This window comes from Oncorhynchus clarkii, chromosome 11 (assembly GCF_045791955.1).
Source record: "Oncorhynchus clarkii lewisi isolate Uvic-CL-2024 chromosome 11, UVic_Ocla_1.0, whole genome shotgun sequence".
Lineage (NCBI taxonomy): Eukaryota > Metazoa > Chordata > Actinopteri > Salmoniformes > Salmonidae > Oncorhynchus > Oncorhynchus clarkii.
Window position 1 is genome coordinate 29125287 of NC_092157.1, and position 17679 is coordinate 29142965.

The 17679-nt window shown below is 39.7% G+C and overlaps 1 protein-coding gene across 1 annotated transcript in view; it reads right to left on the reverse strand.

Moving 5' to 3' along the window:
* Positions 1-17679, reverse strand: part of LOC139420696 (cadherin-12-like) — a 128347-nt gene that overhangs the window by 69481 nt on the left and 41187 nt on the right. The window contains exons 3-5 of the mRNA XM_071170919.1: positions 11925-12044; positions 7199-7366; positions 580-767 (exon numbers count right to left, since the gene is read on the reverse strand). Of these exons, the coding sequence (XP_071027020.1) occupies positions 580-767; positions 7199-7366; positions 11925-12044 (476 nt within the window). The remainder of the gene's footprint in view (positions 1-579; positions 768-7198; positions 7367-11924; positions 12045-17679) is intronic.

A 17679-nucleotide genomic window follows, 5' to 3' on the forward strand; every position in this document is an offset into this window, starting at 1 on the left:
TCTTGCTCCTCATCTTTGTAAGTCACCTTGATTTAGCACCTGTATGTTTTAACAGTTTCTTTATGTAAATATTTACCGAACTCCATGATGGTAGCTAAAGCAAGGGGCTACAGCAGCACACAAGTAGAATACAAATTAATGCTGGTGTGGGCATGCCCTGAGCTGGTGAAGTGATGCTCCAGCCTTTGGGAATCTCTCTACAAGCGGCAGTCAAATTGGGCACACTTGTGAGAGCTGCCTGAGAGTTACGTACACTGTCAGAAGTTCCAGGTAATTGATATAGCAAGCACTATGTGACACCGTCCATACTCCCCAAATTGAGTAACCCTTGCACAGCGTGCCCCACCCTTGGGGGGACACATCTGTTGTGACCACGATCAGCCAATCGTCAAGATAGGCCTTGTCAGGTGCGATTGTAGATCCTTGCGAGAGTGCGACTACCCATAGTATGTAGTACCGAAGTGGACTGACTGAAAGGGAACACTGAAAGGGAACATTCCAATCATTCCATTCCAGCCCATTACTATAATCCTGTCCTTTGATTTAAAGTGCCATCACGTGACTGATGAAGACCCTTACCCTTTTGAGAATGAGGATTCCTTCCTGATTGTGTTCATTGGTGATGATGTCAAACATGTTGCCCCCGTCCCCCGGTACGATGTTGTACTCTACTTCCGCGTTCTTCCCAATGTCCAAGTCATGAGCTTTGATCCTTCCCACAGCAGAACCCACTGCAGAGGACTCTGGGACTCTCAGGTGAAAGAAACCTTACAGACAAAAACAAACAAATAGATTGATCTAGAGTCTAGTTCATTTTCAACTTCTGGCATTATATTGATCTTTTTTTCAGTGTGTCCCTAAATGGTTTGGAAGTGAGCAGCAGAGCAACTGCATCTGCCAATTGGCATTGTTGGCATGTTACGTTTTTGTGCAATACAGCAAGAGAAAGGGAGAGAGAGCAGCAGACATAAAGAAAGGACAGACCTCTTCACCCCTGGTCTGAACCTTGGTGCTGTAACATCATTATGGAAATATCATAGTATTAGTAGAGTGGAGTGACTACCTGCCCAAGTAGCCTGTTGTAAAAGGCATATCAAAAATATCAAAAAACCAGGGGCCTCATTTATAAGACTGTGCGGAGGATTCACGTCAAACGAACGAAACAGAAAGTGCTTACGCCCGGTTTCCCTTTATAAATCACAATCAGCTCAAAATTTGGCGCACGTGAGCGAGCGTCTTGTCCCACCCTTTTAACACCCATAGTTGCCTATAAATAGTCAGGGAAACGCCCCTAATTAATATTCATCCACACTGACTGCTAGACGACAATGGCAAATCACGAACAGAATGGCTAAAAAAATACATTTCATCCAGTGTGAAATGAAAGTTCTTGTAGGAGAGGTTGAAGCAAGAAAAAATATATTGTTTGGTGGACACAGTGTGGGCATTACAAATGCCAAAAAGGCGTTAGTGGCAGCATGTGGCGGATGCTGTGAATTGTCGTGGCTGAATCAGAATTAGTTAGGTAACATTGATAAATAAAATGTTTTATTTACATAATAATGCTTATGTGAGATATTTGTCATTATGATGTTTTCTTTTGGATAATACTGTTGGCAGTTGCATTTTCCTCTCTCTTCTCCAGGGCTTAGTAACTAGGGGCCCAGAAAGGGGAGAGGTCAGGCTTGTCTTCATTTGTCAATGTATCTGTTAAACCATATAGATGCTATGAAGAATATCAGAAGGGGAGGAGGACAGAATGGAGGCTTGTCTTCTTATGGGAATATGTCTGTGACTATTGTATGTCCCCTCTGAGGATGCCCTTATCTTGACCTAGTATATGACCTAAGAGGCTCACTGTCTTTTCTGATCTTGTCCAGGAGGAGGCGTATTTGAGATGGAGGTATCTAGAATTGACATTGATATATGCCATTGGATGAGGTAATGTTTTGGTCCTAAGTGGTACCAAGAACTAGATTCAAATCTCGTCTAAGAGAGCAAACTGAACAATAATTTATAGCTAATGCTATCTAGCTATGGGATACTCCTCTTTCAAGTAAAAGGTTCTTTGTGTAATGTTCCTAAGATCTGTTATTTGTCATGTGAGTTGAGAGGGGTGTGTTTTGGCTATAAATTATACTAAGAATTGTTTTGTAAGCACTATCAGGGAATTAATTTATAGACACTGAATAGATCTGAGAGTCACAGGGCTATGGTGAAGCTCATATATAATTAAAGATGGGCTTTATAATATAACTCTGACTTGTGTGTGATTTGCTAACTACATTTTTAGTAATACAGGTAATTACCACGACATTTGGCATCACGAACCGGATGTGAATCTTCACTTGGTGACCGTTCCTGACGATCTAGGTAAATAAATTGTGCACGAGGGTTCCCTCAAACTTGGGATCTCAGGGAAACCAGACTTCAGGAACGAAGCAGATGGACCAACCTTTGATTTGAGAGGCAGCGAGCCGAGTGGATACCACATCTCGAACTGAGGTTTTTTTTAAAGAAAGAGGTGAGCGAACCACACACACTTGAAGTCAAGTTTTTAAATATGCCTCTATTAGGTATACTCGGAGTGTGAATTCCTTTGTAAGGAGGGCACCTTGGAGGCGTAAGCAAGGCCGAGTCAGAGGAGAGTAATCTGAGAGTTTGTGGGCTCAAAGATACTCTCGGTCGACCAAGAGCCGTCCCGGCAGTGAATTGATCATAGTGGGGATTGGTGCGGTCTGTGGGGTGAGGGGCCAGGATGATTGTGTGTTCTGTGTGAAACATGGTACTTGGTGAAGCCCTATTGGAAGAAGGACCTCATTCTATGTGTCTGTCTGACTGTCTAAGTGACTCTCAGAGGTGGTGAATTCCAATTATTTTAAATGTGCTAGCCAGGTATGCCCTGGGTTACTCTGTGTGAGTATTTTGTTATGGGATCACTAGGTAATATTTGTAGGAGCGTTCTGTGTGAGCGGGGTAGGTTGACTCTGTGTGGGTAACCTTTCAAGAATGTTCTGATGTTCTGGGTGAACATCTGACCAGTTCTGTGTGAACATCTGACCAATCCTGTGTGGGTGATCCTTAAAGTTCTGTGTGAGTACCTAAGATTTTCTTGCGTTTTATATGGATTCTGTGAATATTTGAAACTGTGATAAATTGTATGTGTGTAATCAATTACTAGAGATTTCATAAAGTAATGCTGAGAATATAATTAGATACAATTTAAACCACCCATTCGTAGATGTACTTAAGCATTGAGTTGGTATCTTTAATGGATAATTTGATAAAGATGAGGTTTTAAGCACTATTAAACTAGTCTACAAAACCTGGGAAATTGAGCTCTAGAAACTGATTAGAGTGTGTCCACTTTTGATTGAACTGTAAAACGCTTTTTGGATTATCTCTGTCTGGGTACAACATTTGAAATAAAACTGCCTTTAAGGTCTGAAAATGTTTTATTTTTTCTTCCCAGTATGAGAGGAGTTGCGGGATTTATTGAATAAACTGTTTTCCATAAATTAGAGTGAATTAAGAGGGAATCTCGATGTCATTTATAATGTCGTACAAAGCCTAAGGTTTCCATCAAATGGATTATCATTGCGTGATTAATGTGATGTAGTAAAGTAATTGAAATACGTTGCATGAGTAAACATAATCTACTTTTATTAAAAGGAGCAAGAATTTGAGAATCATAGCCGAAGTAACGCTTGGACCTTTAAATTAGAGCTATTTTTGGGGGAATTGTCTCGATAGTGACGTGTCTTGATTTTACGAATACGGACAATTGTAAAGTGGGTTTATTTGCGGAGAATCTTAGTCATTCACGTAGTGTTGGTGGTATAGTGGTGAGCATAGCTGCCTTCCTGGGTTTGGTTCCCAGCCAATGCTCTGACTAAATTCTGAGTTTTTGATTGTAATTCAACTATTTGTATGTTTTGCCTGGAAAGTTATGGTCACTAGTGTTTGTATAAGATATAAACTGAACATTTTAATAGCTTGTTTGGTTCAAATCGAAAGAAGGGATACATTTAACTTTTTAATAGATTGTTTAGGTTAAATTGATAGACTAGATTCATTCAAAATAATAGCGAAACGAATTTTGATGCAAGACGGTGTCTGTTCACTAAATGATCAGCTGGAATAATGTATTGAGAATTGAGTCATATTTAAATGACTGTATCATAGAGGAGACAGTTGCCTAAATTTAAGAAATTCTAAATAAAAGCGGAGAAATAATGCCGATAGAGTAGTGCCCACCGAAATGTTTTTCATTCTAATAGATTGACTGACAAATGTTATAATTTTGGCGCTGTGTGTGTTATTTTTATAGTCTTGGACATTTCATAAGTGGGAAGAGGAAAGAGAAGAAAAAGTTGTAAAGTTTGGTTTTAATCTTACGATAGAGGTAAGGAGAAACGTTGAAATGAGAGGGGTTATATTTTTGCCCACTGGGGGAAAAAGAAATAGGAGAGTTAAGCTGAAAGTGATTCAGGTGTGAGTAAGGAAACACTGTGATAATGTATTCTGATGGTTATTGATTCTTGGTTTGATTGTTTAGGTAACACCAGTGAATTTGAGCAAGAAAGTTCATGTAGTCTAACATTGTAATCTGTTTCCATTACGTGGAACAATGTCAGATCATTAAAGGTGATTGCAGTTTGAGTAGTTTTTATTTTTACAGGGACAGTGCATCATTAATCACAGTTGTGTGTGTCTAATGGCAGGGTTTTCCAGACATGGGAAGCTCTCACACTGAAAGCAGATTGACTAAAGGTACTTTCCTTTGTGCGGATTTATGTCTATGCTCTATAACCCACTACTATATCACGTAAGATTGAATTGTTTGAACAGCAGCTGTGTGTGTGTGTGTGTGTGTGTGTGTGTGTGTGTGTGTGTGTGTGTGTTTGTGTGTGTGTCAAGGACTGAGCAACATGCTGAGACTGCTGCATGTTGCAAAACTGTAGATAACAGCCCAGCAGATGCTTTGTCCTTGTGTTTGTATGTGACAATGTATAGCAACACGGTGTGACTTGCTGTATCTTACAAAGTTGTGGTTAATCAGGTACAGGGAGGGGAGGCTCATCACAAGGTTTGATTGAATTAGAAAATACTGAATAACACAATAACATATAATGGGAACTGAGTAGCTGCAGTAACTAGGGTGTGATACCAGAACAGTGAGAATCTATACATCGACAGAGGGTGGACTCCAAGAAGCGCCAAGAGGCGGGGACCAGCCTGAGCAAGTCTAAACCACGCTCAGCCTCTACTGTGATAGGCCAACAGACGGGTTGGAACTGTGTCTATCACAGTATATGAACAGCTGTTTTCTTACATCCTGTCAGTACGGTGCAAGATGCACGGTATGATCCAGGTATGTAATTCGTATTCCCTCGTTTGAAAAGAGTAAATCAAATGCATTCAAGTTTAAACAATTATTTACATAAACAATTGTGACATTTTCGATTGTTTTTAGTCGCTGCGTGTTCCACTGGGGTCGGTGGTGCTGCAGCTGAGTAGGAGCTGAGTGCGCCCAGCCCCAGCATCTCCACAGCACCTTGTGCGTCACAACCCTCCAGCGGCCGTGTCCTCACAGATGCAGTCCTGCAAACGCAGAGCGACACCATCAACGCTATTAACGAGGTTGCCAAGGAGTTGAAGTGTGACAGGCACGGCTTGGTTTCTGCAGGTGCTTCTCTGTAAGGCTGGGCACACTACAGCACATAGATCCAAGAGAACCACTCTTGGTAATCGGAACCGGCTCATAAGCCACTAATCATCATTGGCAAGTAAATCTTGCTTGTCTCTGAGAATTCGCTCTCTCCGAATTCTTCCATTCGCCAAATCTTCCAACAGTGCCAAAGCAGCCATTGTGCATCATTACGCATTGTAATTGCATGCCTTTTTATACCCACCCATTTGATTGTGAAAGCTACCCAATTACATAACACCTTCAGGTGTGGTAATTACCCTGATTGTAACTGACAATGACAGGGTCATTATCACATTGACAGTTCTGCGCAACAAACATGTGATAACATCATATGAAACTGTGCCCTCGTATCTGCCCGCCTGAGGCATCGAAAACGACATCAGTTTAAATGTAATTTGTCCTACTATTCACCTTATTATTTATGAGAATACATTTCATAACATGCAAGTATTGTTAAATAATTACAGAGCCAATTAAATATGATTCTCAATTAAACTGGACAACATGTTTTAGTTTTTTTTGTTGCAAACCATATTTCTATTTGTATTTATTACCCTAAATCATGTTTTTTTGTGTGCAGTCCAGGGAACTCTTCATATATAATACGTGAGAGGTAATATTTTGATTTATTTCACACAATGGTTTCAATTTCAAAGTGTTTCATCCTTCCGCAATCGGAGTCGCAGTTTTTCATTACTCCAGTTCATGTGCATAAGTATGCGTCAAAGTGTCCGTGGAGGACCGCATATTCTCCTGTCAAGTTTGTTTTTTTATAAATCCCAAAGTTTGCTTAGAAAGTGGCGTCGTTTTCTTGTGCCTACGCAACGTTTATAAATGAGGCCCCAGAGCAGAATACTCAGTCACAATTGCATGTTTGCAGTATTCCATTAACCTTTCATATTCAGTTACAGGGTTTTGGAGAGTGATCTTAAATATATGTATAAAGGCAATATTCATAAATATGCATATTCACAGTTGTGGCATTGATTCATGTTGTTCAAATATGCTGACTTTCATAGATCAATAAATGAATGAATAGCAAAATGTTACACAATTACACAATCTGTATGTTTGGCCTGCCTCCTGTATCTTACGTTTTACACTGATGAACTATTTCATTGAATTGATTTGTTTGCTGGCTTAAAGTAAATAATTCCAACTATTTTATTACAGGCATCAGCTCCCACTGAGTTGAACAACACTGCAAGTGAAAACTAATGGATTAATGGAAGGTAAATACCTATGTCGGTTTACGTGGAAAGGTACTAAGCTACAAGTAAATAATAAATAATATGTAAGACATGGAAAGAACATAGATATCTGCCCAGTGGGAATCAGCATTATAACCAATTATACAATACAAACATGAAACATGAATATTAAAACCAATATTATCTACATGCTTTTTTAACAGATGTCTACATGGATCTTTAAAGTAAACTTCATACACAGAACAGCACCCCGCTCCCTCTCTCTCTCACTTACTTTTGGAAAACCTTGGTGGGTTGTCATTGACGTCACTGAGGGTGATGTTGATGGTAGTGGTCCCAGCCAGACCTCCCAGCTGACCTCCCATATCCTTGGCCTGGATAAGTACCTGGTACTGCTCCTTCACCTCGCGGTCCATGTTCGGCAAGGCCGTCCTTATTATACCTAATGGCAACATGATATCTTTAGAACACGTCAAAATGACATCTGACATCTAGGCACTATTATGATCATAAGTTGTGCAGTCCAAATAGAAGATAGCTGGAAGCAAGATAATAGAGAAGGGACAAGGTGAGGGTTAACATGTGTTCTGAAGGATGGCTGATGGTTGCTGTATGATAGTTGAGTCAAACTAAACAAGTTTGTTACCCTGCCGCCTAAAATGTTAAGTCAAGTCCAATCTAAAGTTATTTCCACCTAGTAAAGTGAGTGAAACTGACACATTTGGATGTAATTACTTGTTGAGTGAACTTGATACTTTTAGTCAAAAGTGACATTCTTGTAAAGTTCTTACTATGAGCACACTTGAGACTCAACCTTATCTGGGATTTGACCTCAGAAACTCTTGGTTGAATATTAATTTCTACACCACTAGGTCTTTGTCCAATTATCTGACCACAACAACATATACAGTAGCAGTGCTCTGGGACACTTGACGTGAAGTTTGCATAAGCTCTTCGGATTTGAACTTGCAATCTCTTGGTCAGGAGTGCATTGATGTTTCTGCAGTGCCACCAGGTACATATTTGTTACTGCAAACATGTATCCACTCACTCGCAAAATCAGAGAAGGATTAGGGTACAGTGTTGTTCATATGAGGCCAATCTCAGATTTGGTACTGGGCAGAACCATGCAAGCTCATATGTGTACCTCTAAAGGTACCTTATGTGTACACCAGGGAACAACACTGTATCCTAACTGTACCACTTTTTAGAGAGTGTGTGGATATACAGTATGTTCTTGGTAATAAATATGTACCTGGAGGCACTGCAGAAACATTGATGCACTCGCGACCAAGAGGTTTCAAGTTGAAATCTCCAGGGAGATTATGCAAACTTTACGTCAATTGTCCCTGAGCACTGCTATTTTTAAGTTGGTGTTGTCAGATAATCGGACAAGTATTCACTTTATTCTGAGCATATTTTTTTTTAGCAAAGTGCAGAAATATATTACTGACATTAAATCTGTCAGGCCAATCTCTGTCAGCTCCACAGACCTGGTGGCATTCTAGTTGCTGGCAACCAGAATAATAGAGGTTAAAATCCCAGGAGGTTGTAAGTTCAATTCCCATGATGTTGAGTGTAAAATGTACTCACAGTATAGAATTTTAAAAGATTTTACTGTAATATGTATCCTGTACAATTACAATAACTAACTGCCTGTTGAGTCCTACCATCCCTGCTGTCATTTTACAGCAATAACAACTTAATTTGACAGTAAAAATACAGTATGTTTTTGTAAATTTACTTTTGAAAATACAGTTTAACTGTAAAAATACAATAGTAGTTGCATATTTGCTGTATTTTCACCGAAACTATGTAGCCGGTGAAGTACTTTAAAATTATAGATTATTTTTAACAGTGTGTGCCGTAAGCACATCTGAAATATCCTATGATAATAACTGTAATTGCAAATGAGGCATATTAAGATCATTTACAGGACGGTCCAAAAAGTAACCAAGTACATTGCGATTGACAGCAAATACACAGCAAAACAGTAATACAGTACCATACAATTATCCATATCATAAAATCTATAGCAATTGCTAACAGTGTAGCTTTGTCAGCACAACAAAAAACAAACAGCTGAAGCACATTGATTTGTCTGAAAGTGTGAAGTTTACGCAACAAGTCATTTAAGGTAGTAGGATAACACATGTTTTTGTTGAAAATATTTTTACACAATTAACAATTTCAGTATTTTTCAGTTGAGTTGACTTTGGAAAATGAGCTGAAACAACTAAAAGGCAACATTACGTTTTACAGTGTAGCAGCCCCATTAGAAAGAGCCTATACTTAGAGGTGCATTAATGTGCCTGAAGTCAAGGCTGTGATATATAGAAATAGAGGTCATTTCACCAAGTGGAGACACTTGACATTCAATACTGAACTAAGTGAGGCTTTATAATGATTCACCTGAGGGTCTGGGGGACCTTGACATCAGAGGAAATACAGCCGAGTAATGGCCAGGTCAGCTAGGAGGATGTCAGCGTGATAGAAGGGATAGAAATGTGGCAAGATGTACATTTCCTATTCTCTTATTCCCCCATTCGTAATATGAATAGGACGGATTTCACATTTGATCCTCAAATCCTGTCTTCTGCGAGTGCAACAAAGGATGTTGTTTTTTGACATTCTTCTCATCTTTTTTGAATGCCGGCTCTAACAGGGAGGGATGATGCTGTGAAGTGCATGGTGATTAAGGCATGTGATTCCCTCCCCCACTTTCCCCTTTCTTTTTTCTCTCTCTCCTGCTTGTTTGTTCAGCTGCATTGATGTATGTAGTGGCAGGCTCAGCGTGGGAAACATTTGTTTTAACAGTTGGATTTTTTCACCATCAGGTTTGAAATACAGTCACAGTGTGTGTTCTGTATATTCTCCAGGGAGGAAAGGCATAATCTCCGATAGATTCTCCCCATTCCCTTTCTCCCTCTGATATCACGTTGGAAATGGTTATCATGTTTTCCTTTTATTTTTTTCCCTACCTTTTCTGTGACATACATTCATTTTTTTTCACTTCCTTTCAAAATAAATAATACAAATCTAAATTATAACACAGACAATCAGATCTTTGAACACACTGATAAGAAGTAGAAACTGTATCGACCATTAGGCTACATCAAATACATACTGTAAGAGGGTTGTAGGGTTCTCGACAGTTAGCTGTCTATTATAAGATTGATGTTCACTGGCACAAGCTGGCTCCCGGACACACATGACAACTGGAGCGTGCAGGGTCGGAGAGGTGCTGATCCTTTGGCACGGTCATAGATGCCAAGCCACTACCATTACTTCTGCAGTCAGTACCACTAGCACTACCCCTACTACTATTTCACACAAAAATACTTTAAGACAAGCAAGCACACACATTTTCTGTAAGAAATGTCCTTTTCTAGTTGAATTTAAATTTTTACAGGGGACAAAGTAATGTGCACTGCAAATACATGTATATTGAATTTAATTAGAGTTCCTTCAGAAAGTATTCACACACTTGACATTTTTTTCTCTCCACGTGTTGTTGTGTTACAAAGTGGGCTTAAAATTGATTTAATTGTAATTGTTTTGTCAACGATCTATACAAAAAAAGTGTGCTTAAATTTTCATATGCTGAATTTTTAAAAAAAAGTTCAACTCTACCAATAGTTTTGTCACTACTGTATAACTGTTAAATAGCAAATGTGCCTACTCTGGTCTTCGCACGTGTGCTCCAGCCAACAGCTCGCAGATACAGTGTGGGTAGGCTGTGCACTACAGCCTGGTCTCAGAGTATTTCGCATTATTCCATATGTAAATCCAATGTTGCATGATATGTTACATTTCGCATGGTACAGTATATATTAATCTACGGATGTCCATCACCTATGTATGTATATGTTATTAATTTGAATGTTATGAATTTGCAAAACGTACAATATATGATGAATTTGCAAATACGTATGTTATGTTCCTAACTGGCTAACATTAACTAGGCTAGGGGTTATGGTTAGGGGTTAAGGTTAGGGTTAAGTTTAGGAGTTTGGTTAAAGGGTTTGGTTCAGCTAAAATGATTAATGTTAGGATTAGGGGAAGGGTTAGCTAAAACGGTTAGGGTTTGGGGAAGGGTTAGCTAACAAGCTAAGTAGTTTCAAAGTAGCTAAAAAGTAGTAAGTAGTTTCAAAGTTGCTAATTAGCTAACATGCTAAAGTGATATGATAAGATGTAACAAAATGTAACATATCGTACTAAATTGAATGTCCAGGATTTATATTTACTATGTTACCTCTACTTTACGAGACCAGGTTGGCATGATGGTTATCATATCAATAATGGAGCATAAAGGCGGTTCAACCTCCATTTCACATATTCATTTTACAGATATAAAAAGATCCCACCATGTCAAACGAACAGATTAACTGTTGTCATTTATAAAGTTGCACCAAAACATCCTGTTTCCATCACAGCGGTCTTGTTTTTTTTAATAGTGTGACTTTAAAAACTGTGGATGGAAATGTGGTCCACCATAAAGGAACTTAAGGAACTTTAGCTTGCCACAGTTTCTAATCCATTGCCCTGGTCAGCTACAATGTAATCAAATCAAGATATCTCACTCATTTGTTTAATCGGATCAATAATGTATAATTCAATTCAAGAAAACACTTTGTCAATACTAATCTTCAGAGTTAGAATATACGCCCACCTATTCGATTATTACAGCATTTGGAAACTCATTGTTTTTTTGTAAACTCATTCTTTTTTTTTGACAGATAATTACCATGCCTTTTTGTCATTTCAAACAAAGCTGGATAATAGTTAACACAATCCCAAACATAACAGCATTCAACATTGACCAACATATGGGTCCTACGTGGCTCAGTTGGAGCACGGTGCTTCCCAGGACCACATGTACATGGAAACAGTAAGTTTTTTTGGATAAAAGTGTCCTTTAAATGGCATATACAATTATGTAAGGAGTAACAAGTACCAAATTAGACCCATTTCTGACTGACGTTGCCCATCTTATTTACCTGTCTTGGGATCAACAGAGAAGTATGGCTGGCCATGGAGGATGCTGTAGACCACCCTGGCACTGTTTCCATAGGTAGGGTCATCTGCATCTGTGGCTGTCACCTGCATCACATAGGTCCCTGTAAAACATACACATACATTTATAACATTCAGATGGGGTCATTTTTTATGGAATAGTTTTCATCCAGTTTAGTAGCTTGTGCCACCTTGTATGCCTCACAAACGGCACTCTTATTCCCTATAAAGTGCACTACTTTTGAGCAGGGCTCAGGTCAAAAGTAGTTCACTATGTAGCGAATAGGGAACCATTTAGGACAGAGTCACTTAGACTAAAGTGTGAAGAGGATATGATAGAAGATGAGTGTGGAACATTGGAACGTTGAATTATTCACTATGTGAAATATACATTTGCAGCTAAGTGGATGCTTAGCCGAAACATACATCAGGGGTAAAATGGCTGCTCAGACATGCATTCATTAGACATTGCCTCCATTATGGAAACAAAGAGCCATGCACAGCAGGAATAGGAAACAGGATGGCAGTCATCCAAACTTCCTGCTGTACCAGGAACAGAGTAATTACTTGTTATAGAAGTATGGGCTCATCCTCTGTAATTACTGAAGCTTCAATCTAAAACACCAATTGCAATTATCCACCGTCTCCACAGAAGCATGTAAACCTACCAACAAATCCAATTATTGTATCTATAAGCTCAATAAAACCACGCCTGTGGCCAAATGAGATTTCTCTGTTTTATTCCATATGTACAGGCTGGGACTGTCTGCTGGTGGACATCCAAGAGAAGCTACATGCACAAATGGCTATTGACACATGCTAATCTTTTAGTTGGCTGTAACAAGCCTTTATTAAACAGGCTTTGCGCTGTGAGCAGATGGTAACAATTGTATTAAAACATTAGGTGAGAGAGATTAAGCCCTGCACCACACATCCGGGTACAATGTAGCTGACATGCTCTACACGCTCTATTACTGCTATGCCAATGCTAATGGATAAACACTAATTTACAACTAGGCAGTTTGTGCTGGTTTATCAGCATGTGCTGTATTCATGTTTTTGTTTGTGCGTTTTAGTGATGCAATCCTTTAAGAAACACCTCTATTTCCATAAAGCTTTCAAATACGAGTGCTTGGTTTAAAATGTATTAATAATAGCTAAACAAAGCTATGCACCACTTTTTAACTTGGCTCATTCCAGTTCCTTAATATTATTTGAAAATAAAACTACAGTTTTAATTGGTGTTTTGAATCCACACCCATTTCCCTAAGGAAGGCCTTTCAGTTCCATTAAATTCATTAATGTAATTAGCAGTGATTCCTATTTTTCTCTGGCACACGCTCCATAAACACCCTATTGAACCATTTATCACACACACTGCAGACAGTGTTGCCAACTATTGTTCAGGGAGATCCGCAATTGGCTACATGATTTGTCACTGGAAGTCGCTAGATCACGTGTTGCCGCAATGACGGCACAGCTGCTGTCCCCGACATAGCGTTTTTTCCCCCTCTCCATCCGCATGTAATGTAAAAATCTTTCAAGAGTTAAATAGTTCCCAATCGTTCTGATTGTGTTGTGATTGTGAAGTCATGTTGTAAAAACTTTCACAGCGTGAAAATGTTCCCACTCAATAATTGCATGTGCGTTTGTGTGGATGTCTGAGCTCGTGCCGATTTTTCTCTCACACCCCCTCGCCCTTAATTTAGCTAGCTAATGAGCATAATTAGCTGCAAACTGGTTGAGATGGCTTGTTCTCAGAGGCGTGCAGTTTTAACTTGTTTGTACAGCTAGCTAACTAACAAACAAACAAACAAACAAATATATGTATGCACTGTCAATCTAAAACGTAGTGCCCAAGTCTTTGCAATCGCAAATAATCTCCTCACATCAACCCTCAGCACTTTGACTTGCAAGTCCTGGTATTTATATGCTGATCTCACGTCTCAACAAGCTTCTGATACAAACTTCAATACTCCTGGCCACCATTGATTGGCAGATGTATGAAGCAAATGCGCGTGTCCACTAGCACAGTTTTTGAGCTCGAGGGAGGATGTGAGAGAAACAGCAGCACGAGCTCAGCCATCCATATAAAGAGATGTGCGTGCAATTATTGAACTGGGAACATTTTCACGCTGGGAGAGATTTTGCAGCATGACATCACAATCAGAACACAATCAAAACGATTTTGAACTATTTCACACTGGGAAGATTTTTACGACACCTTACACACCCTTCCCTTGTTCTTCTCTGCCTGTGTGTGCGCTGTTGCTGTGATTTCTGTTGCTCAGACAGCTTCTCCCACTCTTGTTTGCATCAAAACTGAGTGGGAAAAGTTGCTAAATGCTATCAAACCATAGAAACCCTCTGTCTCAAAACTCCCCAAAGGCAGCCTGAAAAGTAGTTGAACTCGCTAAATATAGGACAAAGTCGCTAAATTGTCAACAGTGACTGCAGAATAATCTGAAAATAAGAATTATTTCTAAAGCATGCTCAATCCCTCATTTAAAGGTGCAATAACATTTGAATAGTTCACCTAATTTCAGTTTGTGACAAAGCAAGCAATGTATATTGTACAGAATCCGTGTACCATCGAAACCACTGTGAAATGTATTTTCAATAAGTCAAAATATTGTATTTTCAGCAGTTTAAAGCTGGAAACTGCTTTCAATGAGAATGACAGAACTATGACACACATTTTGTATGTGAATTTGGATGGGTTGCCCAAAAAGTTACATATTGCATCTTTAAAGGAAATAGTTATTTCGCAGGCAGGTCCTAAATTCTCAAAAAACACACAACAAACAGAGACTAAGGTCTGCTTCAGTGACTTCCATCTTTGTTTCCCTGCAGTGAGTTGTAGAATGAAACATTTTTTTCGATTAGCGTGAAAGGGACCATGCGGATTTAGAGCACAGTTTGTGTGTGGAGTGTACAGGTAACTGCCAAAATGAAGGAAACTCTTGAGTAAATGAGGGATGCAAAGCAGTGGTGGAAAAAGTACCCAATTGTCATACCTGAGTAAAAGTAAAAATACCTTAATAGAAAATGAGTTAAAGTAACCCAGTAAAATACTACTTGAGTAAAAGTACTTGGTTGTAAATATACTTAAGTATAAAAAGTAAATGTAATTGCTAAAGTATCAAAAGTAATATCAAGCCAGCCAGATGTTCATGTTTTTTAAATTTACACTCCAACACTCAGAAATCATTTACAAAGTTCGCCACATCAGAGGCAGTAGGGATGACGAGGGTTGTTCTCTTGATAAGTATGTGAACTGGACCATTTTCTGTCCTGCTATGCATCCAAAGTGAAACAAGTGCTTTTGGGTGTCAGGGAAAATGTACAGCGGCTTGCAAAAGTATTCACCCCCCCCCCTTGGAATTTTTCCTATTTTGTTGCCTTACAACCGGTTAATTAAAATATATGTTTGGGGGGTTTGTATCATTTGATGTACACAACATGCCTACCACTTTGAAAATGCTAAATAGTATATTCCCTGAACAAGGCAGTTAACCCCCCCAAAATCAATACTTTGTAGAGCCAGCATTTGCAGCAATTACAGCTGCAAGTCTCTTGGGGCATGTCTCTATAAGCTTGGCACATCTAGCCACTGGGATTTTTGCCCATTCTTCAAGCTCCTTCAAGTTGGACGGGTTCCGCAGGTGTACACCAATCTTTAAGTCATACCACAGATTCTCAATTGGATTGAGGTCTGGGCTTTGACTAGGCCATTCCAAAACATTTAAATATTTCCCCTTAAACCACTTAAGTGTTGCTTTAGCAGTATGCTTAGGGTCATTGTCCTGCTGGAAGGTGAATCTTCGTCCCAGTTTGAAATCTCTGGAAGACTGAAACAGGTTTCCCTCAGAAATGTCCCTGTTTTTAGCCATCCATCATTCCTTCAATTCTGACCAGTTTCCAAGTCCCTGCCGATGAAAAACATCCCCACAACATGATGCTACCACCACGCTTCACTGTGGGGATGGTGTTCTCGGAGTGATGAGAGGTGTTGGGTTTGCACCAGACATTGCATTTTCCTTTATTGCCAAAAATATACATTTTAGTCTCATCTGACCAGAGTCCATTCTTCCATATGTTTGAGGACTCTCCCACATGCCTTTTGGCAAACACCAAACTGTCACTCGGAGCACACTCAGACAAGGAGACTGGGATGAGATAACCAAGGTATTTTTTGAACACAGGGGGGAGATTGAGTGCAGGCCAGGGAAAGCTCAGGCAGGTTGCTGGAAACCAGGTGCGGAGGCTGAGGCTGGAGCGAGAGGTGTGGGGACAGGGTAAGCAGGTCCGGAGGGAGCGTAGAGTGGGGAATCCAGGACAGAGTAGCATGACTGACGAGAAGTCGGACTGGAGACAGGGACCAGAGTCAGAGCAGGCAGAACTGTGGTGGAGAGGAAAAAAGAGTCAGGCAAGGGAAACCAGGCACAACTGGAACAAACGGCTAGACTCATGCACTGACTGTGCAGAGATTACAATCTGGCAGTGTGGAAGTGGCAGGACTGAGTATTTGTAGAGGTCTTGATTATGGAACAGATTGCTGCTGGTGGGGATCTGCTCTGACTCCAGCAAACCTGTCTCCGCCCACACACACACACACACACACACACACACACACACACACACACACACACACACACACACACACACACACACACAGAGGGAGAAAGCACTGGGGGAGTGGCGGACACCGGATGAGCACTAGAGGGCGAGGCAGGAGCAGATGTGACACAAACGTGTTTGCTTATTTTTTTCTTTAAGCAATGGCTTTCTTCTGGCCACTCTTCCGTAAAGCCCAGCGCTGCGGAGTGTACGACTTAGTGGTCCTATGGACAGATACTTCAATATCTGCTGCAGAGCTTTGCAGCTCCTTCAGGGTTGTCTTTGGTCGCTTTGTTGCCTCTCTGATTATTGCCCTCCTTGCCTGGTCTGTGAGTTTTGGTGGGTGGCCCTCTCTTGGCAGGTTTCTTGTGGTGCCACATTCTTTCCATGTTTTTATAATGGATTTAATGGTGCTCCGTGGGATGTTCAAAGTTTTGGATATGTTTTTTTAACCTAACCCTGATCTATACTTCTCCACAACTTTGTCCCTGACCTGTTTGGAGAGCTCTTTGGTCTTCATAGTGCCGCTTGCTTGGTGTTGGCCCTTGCTTAGTGGTGTTGCAGACTCTGGGGCCTTTCAGGACAGGTGTATATATACTGAGATCATGTGACACTTAGATTGCACACAGGTGGACTTTATTTAACTAATTATGTGACTTATGAAGGTAATTGGTTGAACCAGATCTTATTTAGGGTCTTCATAGCAAAGGGGATGAATATATATGCACGCACCACTTTTCAGTTGTTTTTTATTTATTTTTATTTCTAAACAAGTTTTTTTTTTTTTCATTTCACTTCACCATTTTGAACTATTGTGTGTATGTCCATTACATGAAATTTCAAAGAAATCAAATCAAATCAAATCAATTTAAATTACAGGTTGTAATGAAACAAAATAGGAAAAATGCAAAGGTGGGTGAATACTTCTGCAAGGCACTGTATGGAATAAAAAGTACATTATTTTCTTTAGGAATGTAGTGAAGTAGAAGTAAAAGTTGTCAAAAATAGAAATAATAAAGTAAATTACATATACCCCCAAAACTACTTAAGTAGTACTTACACCACACATGCAAAGTATATTGAAAGTAATTGCATCTACATAGGTATGGGTCCTAAGTT